At 35.9% G+C, this 9,511-nt stretch overlaps 1 protein-coding gene across 3 annotated transcripts; it reads right to left on the reverse strand.

Moving 5' to 3' along the window:
- Window positions 1–3,915: 3,915 nt before the first annotated feature.
- On the reverse strand, window positions 3,916–8,120 carry LOC132616235 (dnaJ protein homolog). Of its 3 annotated transcripts, none has more exons than XM_060330855.1 (7): window positions 7,965–8,120; window positions 7,495–7,666; window positions 5,931–6,096; window positions 5,698–5,839; window positions 5,334–5,607; window positions 5,046–5,244; window positions 3,916–4,507 (listed from the first exon to the last, which is right to left on the reverse strand). In XM_060330855.1, the coding sequence occupies exons 2-7, from the start codon at window positions 7,642–7,644 to the stop codon at window positions 4,179–4,181; spliced, it is 1,260 nt and encodes a 419-aa protein (XP_060186838.1). In that variant the 5' UTR covers window positions 7,645–7,666; window positions 7,965–8,120; the 3' UTR covers window positions 3,916–4,178. The 3 variants fall into 3 exon arrangements, with proteins under 3 accessions (XP_060186838.1, XP_060186840.1, XP_060186839.1); XM_060330857.1 differs by lacking the exon at window positions 7,965–8,120 and adding an exon at window positions 7,933–7,954; XM_060330856.1 differs by lacking the exon at window positions 7,965–8,120 and adding an exon at window positions 7,928–7,946.
- Window positions 8,121–9,511: the final 1,391 nt, after the last annotated feature.

The raw sequence follows: 9,511 nt of genomic DNA on the forward strand, positions 1-9,511 counted from the left end.
AAGTAATAGTCAACAAATTGGAATTCATTTATCAACCAATTTTTTTCTTCCATTTGAATTGATTTCAATAATCCTTTTAGTTGCCAATTGAATAATTGATCTAGTGGAGACTTTCTCATAATTCATCTCTCAAGTCAATAAAATCGGTTGAAAATATATGTTTTCCTGAAAAGAAAGGTGACTTCCAATTCCAAAATATCTACGAATAGGCTGAGTTTTGACAATATGGAGGTCCAACTACTTTAAGGTTTTACCTGAGGAAAGTGAATATGACTCTCTTTGTTGAGATAGCCGTTCGGATTGGAGTAACTATTCTAATTAAGAGCATGTTGAATTCAGTTGTTGCACGTTCTCTAATTGACTAAACCACCACTTTAGGTTAACTCTTTTTGTTTGACTGGCACTTGTTCAAGTAAGAGTTTAGCACTCTTTCAAAATGCATGCACACCTTCAAGTGTTCTTGCTAGTCCTACAAATTGAGCTTCTAAAAGGGTACTTGCTAGAGAAACTCAACGAAATGCTTTAATTCTCGCTATGCTTCATTCTAGTAGGTTATACACTATTGAGCTAGCTAAACATGCTTTAATCTTGTGTTGGTTCCTGTTCGAGCTCACTCAACAAAAAACTAATACTCGTTGGCATGAGATTTATCACTATAAATATGTAATAGTATGAAGCAGTGGTATCTTCCTCAAAGTAGTTGTTCAGTATGATCTTATATATGGTGGAAGAGGATACATTAATTAAATGGACCAACAAATTACTGTCGGTTGATATCCATTGATCCAAGATCTCTTATCAACAAAAAATAGTTAGATTTGTCAATCTTAGATGAAAATGACAGTCTGTATAGTAGAAGATCTGAGAACTGGTTCAAACTTCAAACCGTCTCATAGATTTTTTTATTTTAAGGCCAAATAGGGGCATGCAGGGCATTCATTCCATAAACTCAAAAAGCAAGCAATATTATGTAAAAGATCGATGAAGAGATCTAGAGGAAAGGAGGTTATTCCCATTTAAAATTAAAAGTGGTAATCTGTTCAATTAGAGACTTGGATTTCAGCCAAGTACACAAACGAGACGCGCCACCATCCTCAGCTGCGCCTTTGTGAGTAGTGACTTCTTTTAGCCTTCTGTTTTGCTTCTTCGTTTATGCTGTTGTCGTCTCATGGAAAACCTGGACAAGTTTGCTGTCAATGCCATGCACTATAGATACTATCTTGGGCTGAGCAAACATCATTTCATTGACAAATGACTTAAGACGCGTCGTAGGACTCTCAAGGTATAGATCCAGTTTTCGAGTACGTGGAAGCAGAATTGCTCGTGGAGCTTCATAAATAAGAATACTCTCCTCGCAATGAAATACTAATTTCAGGCCATTAGAATAGTTGAACTCTCGAACGAAGCATAGAAGATTCTTGTACCAACCTGTGTCCACATCTCCAAAGTTGTAAGAATCAGATGAATGCAGATAAATATCGAGTCTGCCTCGTTCCAGTTTAGAAAGATCCATAGTTGAGATTGAGAATGGCATTTTGTAACCCTCAAAACAGAATGCCATTAGATTTGGAGCCAGTATGTTCACTTGCTTCAGATTCTGCCAATGCCACAATCTGAATCTCTTAAGTTTTTCACTCACAAGTTTTATATTTTTCATTACATGGTATCCTTGGAGTTCTAAAACTTCAAGGGATGGAAACATGGATAACTGATATTCGAACTTGCTGGTCCGTCATGGTGGCAGCTTCCAAGTGGAGATATTCGAAAATTTTATGACCATCTAAAATATCGATTGTGCATGGCAACAATTCTGGTTCAAGTGTCGTCGGGTATTCTTCCAAAGGCACACCAAAGAGCCCAGATTTCTACCTTCTCGAGTTTTTCACACCTCGTTATCTCCAAGTTCTCCAGATTTACTAGGCCCGAAACATGCAAATTCTTGAACCCCATGCAACGACTTGATTTTAAGTCCCTGATTAACGAACTTTTACTAATTAAACCTTGCAATTTGTTGGTGGTGCTATGAACCATACCAAGCTGCATCAATTTCTAGAAATCTGACATTGAGTTTAATCGCCAATTCCAACCAACGATCCACATGACTATGACAAGGCAATTCCCGAGGATGAAGCTGTCTGAGGCGGAACGTTTCAATTCTCAAGTGTAAGCGGCCCCTTTCCACTACGATCTTACAGGAACCACAAGGTTTATATATTCAGCCAGTTCCCTACAACTACAACTACAACTCCCCATTCCTTGTTGGAGTTGGTCACAACTTCCCGCAAAAGTTGATGTAGTATTTACCGGTAAATACTAGTTACACTTTTGTACTGTATAGTTTTGATGAATGCAACGTTTGAATAGACCGTATCGTTTCATGTCGTTACATAATGTTAGACATCAATAATTTGAAGGATAAACTTACAAGAAAAGTAGGGTACGGTGTAGACCAATCATAAAAAGGTAGGATAAAAGATAAAATATAATTATTAGATAATAAGTAAAGACAAAATGTGAAAAAATAAATAAGCTAACGACGCGATAACACCAAATTGATCGTTATATAAAACAGGACTTTTCGTTGTTACTAACGATGAACTTAACGATATGATACAATAAAATAAAATTTAAGTAACAACCAGAACAAACATTGTATTTAAACTAACAACATATACCGTCAAACCTCTCTATAATGGCAGCGTTTGTCTGAATATTTCATGGTTGCTATAGTGATGTGTTGTTATGTATATTTACTGACATTTGATGTTTAGATCTCACTTAGCTGCTATAAACAAAATTACGCAAACAATTATATTTTCAGTCTTTTTATGTTGCATATAAATGAAAACAATATACTTGTAATTTAAAATCTCAATTGATTTTCATAGCTCATTAATTAAAAATAAAAAAGACTAATAAATTACTAATAAATCCATAAGTTGTTGTACCAATACCAATAAAGAATTAAAATCTAAGGAACATATGCATTTAAACTTAATTGACAATTTAAATATTTCAAATTTGACGTAAGAATTCTACAATCGTAGGTTGTTTCGTAAATTTCGGTCTCTTAGTGATAATATAACACTTGAATTGACAAAGAATTTTGTTCAAACTTTTAACAAAAGAGAATTCAATAACTTTCCCTTGACTGTCTAAAAGCTTAACAATTGACTCTTCTATCCGAGTCCAAGCAACAACTGACTCTTAACGATAGCTTTTTATTTTTATACATTATTACAAAATATTATTACACAATATTTAGATATGGCTGATATAGAGAGGTAATTTTACAAAGAGTGTACCGCTATAATGAATGTCAGCGCTGCTATAGGTAGAATGTTGTTATAGAGAAAGTAAAATATAACATGAAAAATCGGTTTCGGAAAAAATCAGGCTGTTATGGTGAAATGTTGTTATCACGAATGGCAATTACAGAGAGGTTTGACTTGACTGTATAATACAATAGGTAACAACCATCCAAACAAGCTATTCTCACAATTCGGATGAGTTCCCTTTATCCACAGCCTACTCACAATACAAAGATTCAATTTGCACTACTCAAAACCACTAGCCATCGTTTGTGTCCCATCGAATCCCTTCGAACACTCTTTTTGAGAGCAAATATTGACCCAAATCCCAGATCTTTAAAGAACAGAAAAATAGCTAGATTCAAAGGGCAGAGGCCCTCGAGTCTCAGTTCCTTTCATGTTGCAGAAGCATCCAACTCATATTATTGATTGGGCTTCACTACTATTGTCTTCAGTATAAGAGGTCAATTAAATTGTTATACTAATTTTTCTTTCACGCCCTAAAATAAAACATTAACCAAAGCCAGTTGGGAAGGCATTATAAGGGAGTGAAGGTGGATATATTGAAAAATAATCAAAGGTATGACCCTTTATATCATCAGTCTGGACGAGATACTCAAATAATTGAATAAAGCTGTGAATCAAAACAAATTGCAAATATCTCTCGGCACTCTTACAATTTGTCAATCACAAAATTTTGCTTACAATATCAATTCTGCATAAATAATATTCCAAAGTCATAATCTTATCTCCTACTAGAAGCAATGTTGTTCCTGACTGTCACTTCTTATCAGCCCTATTATCAAAACCCAAGACCGGGGCTTGATACTTCCCCTTGATTGAATTAACTCCTGACAGAGTATCAAATTACTGTTGTGCGCACTGCACTCTCTGCGCACCACCATGCATATCGTCGTCGTCATCTTCATCGTATGCCTCTTGGGCCCGCCGCTGCTGCTTCCTACGCATCTCCTCTTCGATGCTCACATCATGCAAAGTTGTCTCCTCGCAGTCGTCCAGTTCCATATCAGACTCTTGAGTTTTAGGCTTTGGGGGCAGCACTGCTTCAAGATTCTTGCACAGTTCTGGAGTTAATGTGTCTGGGAAATCCACGGTGAAGTGAATGTATAGCTTCCCTCTCATGAATGGCCTTTGGTACATTGGCATTCCTTCGTCATTTATGCCCTTAAATTGATCTAGGGTGCAAAAGAAAAAGAAGCAATTACATGATCAGTAAAAACACAAGGATATTTACATAAAACTTGTAGAGAAACACCAACCACAGAATAGCCCCCACCCCTGATATGTTTTTCACAATAGAAGTAAATCAGCAAGAAGATCGTGTAACCATGAGCAAGAGACAGTCTTGTGGACATGTATGCTTGTCAAAGCATGGTCACCATATAGATAAGGAGCGGGTGAGAAACAGAATAAGACAACAAAAGTAGACTCAGTATGCACGTTTGGTTTTTAAAAAAGGGAAGGGGGGAAAAACAGAGGAAATAAAAGCAACACGAACAATAAGAACAGAGGAAAAACATGACAACTGTCTAGTTACCAGTTTGCAGGCTCAAATAAAAGGATACAAATGCAAGGAAATCTATCAGTATTCACATCACGGAAATTAAGTTAATACTGAAAGAACCTGCCATGACAAAAAAGCCTTATACATTGAAAATGATACTTGTACAAATATAAGAATCAAAAGCCCATTATTGAGTTTCTTTGGCTTACCAGGCTTGACAACTTCTCCAGGTTGGGTCTTAATTAGCAGCTGTCTATTGTCTAGGTGAGTCAAGACGAACTGGAAACCACATAGAGCCTCAACCAAGGTCAAGGTGTGTTCTACAAAGAGATCATCTCCCTTTCGCTTAAACTTGGGATGTTCCTTCTGTTGCAAGATAAAAACTATGTCTCCAGTGATAGTATCAGGCTGCAATAGAACAGAAACTATGTTAAAGATCAACAAAGTTTTGATCATTAAGAAACGAAGTATTTCAAACAGTTTGTTGCATATCTTACAGCTTCGTCAGCCTCTCCTGGGAATGTTATCTTTTGTCCATTCTGCATACCCTTATCCACGTTAACTTCCAACACCTTCTTCTCCTGCACAACTTTCTCACCCTTACACTGTGGGCACCTATCTTTCTCATTGATTTTCTCACCAGTACCCTTACAATCATTACAAGGGTGCTGCATCTGCTGGATCATGGGCCCAAGTTGTCTGATAGAAACTTTCATTCCGGACCCTTGACATCCCGAACATTTCATTGAAGCACCTGATTTAGACCCAACTCTGGAAATACATATGTAGCACCATTTCAGCAGAACGTCATAAAACATAAGTAGATTATGCCATATATAAGTAACCACATTGCATACTCACCCTTTGCACTTTTTGCACAACACATTGCGAGATAGTGATAGCTTCTTTGATGTCCCATTGTAAAGATCCTCCAAAGAAACCTTGAGAGGATGGACAACATCCTCCCCTCTCCTTTGCCTTCTTCCTCTGCTACTTCCACCACCTGCACATCAAAATAATCCGCATCCATGAGAAATCACAGATGCATGAAAGAAATCAGTAACTTCAATTACAAACACACTTAGGAAACATACCACCAAAGCCGCCTCCACCAAAGAATGACTGGAATATGTCAAATGGGTCGTGTCCACCACCTCCACCACCCATTCCTTCCTTAATAGCATCTTCGCCGTACTGATCATAAATCTCACGCTTCTCTGGGTCACTCAAAACCTCATAGGCTTGAGCAATCTCTTTAAACTGAAATATAAAATTTAAAATACAATAACTTAACTACTGCACCACAAGCATCACGACTACCGCTCAACAAGGAACATAACCAACATCAAACACGGAAATTATAGCTAATATTGAGACACTAAGATACACATCACTAATGATTAAAAATGTAAACGGGCCAGCTAATCATGATTCATGAGTTACAAGAGCCAGAAGTTTTGTGCAGCATTCCAAGATAGCTGTGCAATTTCCCGTAAGCTGCATTTTAGTGCCTAATACGTAATACCTAACATCTCAAAAGTTGAGGTGAAACTAAAGATACCGTTGTGCAACACCAAGACATTTAACTACTTCTACTTCAGTTAAGCAGAAAAATAAGAACCAAAAAAACTTTCTTTCCTTCCAAGATCAAATTCTTTTTTTACCCACTCCACTCCTGGAGGGATCTCAACAATGGCTCCCTTTTAATCCCATTTATGACTTGAACTTCCAACATACCATACAGAAGAAATGGTATCTCACAAACTAAGTCAACCCTAGAAGGGAGCAGATTAAAACTCCTATTGAATGACTGCAAGACCTGAGTTTAGGGTAACCTGTTGATAATATTTGTGTCTGCGCCAACCATCGGCCCATCTAGGTGGATCAAGGGGGTTCATCACCGGAAAATTACTGTGTGTATAGGGTCAAATTTTTGTTTTATGTATACATATTAAGTGTCGAATCCCCTTGATATAAAAAAAAAAAGCTTAGCTCAGCAGTAAAGGAGGTTCAATGCCTCTAAGATGATGCAGGTTCATTCTCGCTGGCCACAGTTTCTAACCTTCTTTAATTTTTTAATCCCCTTGACAAAACTCCTGCCTCCGCCACTGCTGCCAACTTACTCGTTCCTCCAATTTAATTAAGGAGATTCAAAAGATACTAAAATGGCACAGTTGGGATTAAAGCTTGGGACTATAAACAGCTGTTAAATCCCTCTTACCAGTTACCACTACATCAGAATTTTCCTTACCCAATTTGCACAGCATAATTGAACCTCTTTCCTCTCATTAACTCTTCCCCTGTCCACCAACACAGGTATCTGCTAGGATTTGAGCCCTAGTTACATGGGCGGGAGCTAGACGAACCCTGTAGCTTTGGTTCTAACCCTATATTTGTTTCTAATAAATTATTCAATATGTACAAATTATTAATTTAGAACTCAGCTCAAAAGGACTGAAATCCCGAACTCATCAACTTCAAATCCTACTATAATTAATTTTCTAAGCTCTAAAACAAAACCCATAACGGAAACTAAGAGGGATCTTAGATACACAACAAAAACTACAAAAAACTGATCAGTATATATACAAAGATAACAGGAGGGTTACAAAATTAGCAAATCCATAAACAAGATAAAAACAGTAAAAAAGTTAATACTTTTTCAGGATCGCCACCCTTATCAGGATGGTTTTTAATGGCGGCTTTACGGTAAGCTTTCTTTAGCTCATCTTGTGAAGCACTATTGGCAACTCCCAACATCTCATAGTACTTCGTGTTATCACTCTTCTTTGCTGCTCTCCCAAACATCTTAACAACTACTCAAATTCACCTGCAAATTCCAAATCTAATTATAAATTGACTTTAGACCACTTACAATCGCTTAATTACTAATTTTCACCTGCAAATTACAAATCTAATTATGAAACCTTAAAACGAATCAAATCAATAAGATTTTTGTATATTGTAATAATACACTATAAACAAAAAGTATGAAACAAAAATAGAGCCCTCTTATTAAAAATTGACTTTAGACCACTTTGAATCGCTTAATTACTAAATTTCACCTGCAGATTACAAATCTAATTCAAACCTTAAAAGTTGAAACAAATCACTATTTTGATTCGTACCGATGGAATCTTGGTGGAGAAGATTAGGTCTTAAGGTGTGTTTGGGAAGGAAGACGGAAAAGGAGGAGGAGAAGGTTAGTGTGGGATCCGTGGTTTTATTGAAGGGGCTTTTGCACTTTTTCTCCCCTATTTTGTGTTGGTCTATAATTTTTGGCCCTCTACTTTGAAAAAATAAGTTATACACGAGTTGGGGTTTGGCAATTAGAATTTGGATTTATTTTGGTTAGTGGGTCGGGTTTAATTGGGTTGGGGGGGGGGGGGGGGGGAGGGGGATTTAAATTAGGAGAAAAAGAAATTCATGTAGGCGTCATATAGGAAAATAAAGGTGGACATGTGGATTTAATGAGTGAGGCAGATATGATCATATAGAATGATTGGTAGCTGGTAGGGGTAAATATATCAAAGAGGTATAACGAAAAGTAAATATAACTTATTTTTTAGAGGAGAGGGGCAAATCTAACTCTTTGGCAAAATACTATTTTTTTTCCGTCCTAGTTTTTGTGACACCATTTAACCTGACACAAATTAAGAAATAAAAGAAGATTTTTGAATTTTGTGATTTAAAAAAAAAAAAAAAAACTTTCATGTGACTAAATCATTTATTAAGGTAAAAGGGGAATTTTGAAGTTAAATTGTTTCTAATAATAAAGAAATGACATTCTTTCTGTGACAAACTAAAAAGGGAAGGCTGTCATATAAATTGGGATAGATGGAGTAACCTTATTGCGCATAAATTTATATTTTCACATCATAATATCTCACAATTTATGTCTTACGCCATTAAAACACTTATGTCCAACTAAGTTCATTTTAAAGAGCTAAAAAATAAAGACCAACACATTTGAAGGACGAAATTTAAAAAACCAGCTCATTTGAAGGGTAAACGGTGCAATTTCTTCTTTTTATTGAAAGAAGTGAATTGGACGGCTGAGATTAGTTGTTGGGGCGTTAATAGCGATTGGACTAATAGAAGGTTCTAGAATTTCAACTTCGTGTGGTCATAGCTATGCCTCGTTGGTCAAAATTGAACTCCTATGTTCCCATTATTTGATTGGTATAAAGTTTAGCAATGAGGAGGAAATTGACTCATCTTTCTTTGTTTTGGAATAATGGTTAATAAAAAGAGTATTTTCGAACTATTTAAATAGTTGAAGGATATTTTTTAGCCAAAAACGTAATGATAAGGGTATTTTAGAGTAAAAAACGTAACAAAAGTTAAATTTGACCTATTTCAAATAGTTTAGGAATATTTTTTTACCCTTTTTCCTTTAAAATAAATTTGAGGTACTTATGAGATTGTAAATCATTTTATTAAAGATAAAATGAGAAATCTTGATAGGTTAGGACTGAAAGCTAGCTGCAAAGGCAAGCCCTTGACCGTGATTAGGGGTGTCAATGATTTTGTTAAAAACAGATTTAATCAACCGAAGTGTATCGTACCAACCTGATTTTTAAGTTTCTTTTAATAATAAAACTGTAGATTTTATATAAATCTATAATCGTACCAAATAATTAAGTATGTTTTTATTTTATATAAATAAACCGAG

Source organism: Lycium barbarum, chromosome 10 (genome assembly GCF_019175385.1).
Source record: "Lycium barbarum isolate Lr01 chromosome 10, ASM1917538v2, whole genome shotgun sequence".
Classification (NCBI taxonomy): Eukaryota; Viridiplantae; Streptophyta; class Magnoliopsida; order Solanales; family Solanaceae; genus Lycium; species Lycium barbarum.

Coding starts and splice junctions, on each gene's coding strand:
- LOC132616235 (XM_060330855.1), bottom strand. CDS start 7,644: ATGTTTGGGAGAGCAGCAAAGAAGAGTGATAACACGAAGTACTATGAG. Junction 5,840..5,930: donor TGGTGGAGGCGGCTTTGGTG/GTATGTTTCCTA, acceptor TTTGATGTGCAG/GTGGTGGAAGTAGCAGAGGA. Junction 4,508..5,045: donor TGGAGAAGTTGTCAAGCCTG/GTAAGCCAAAGA, acceptor TTTGCACCCTAG/ATCAATTTAAGGGCATAAAT.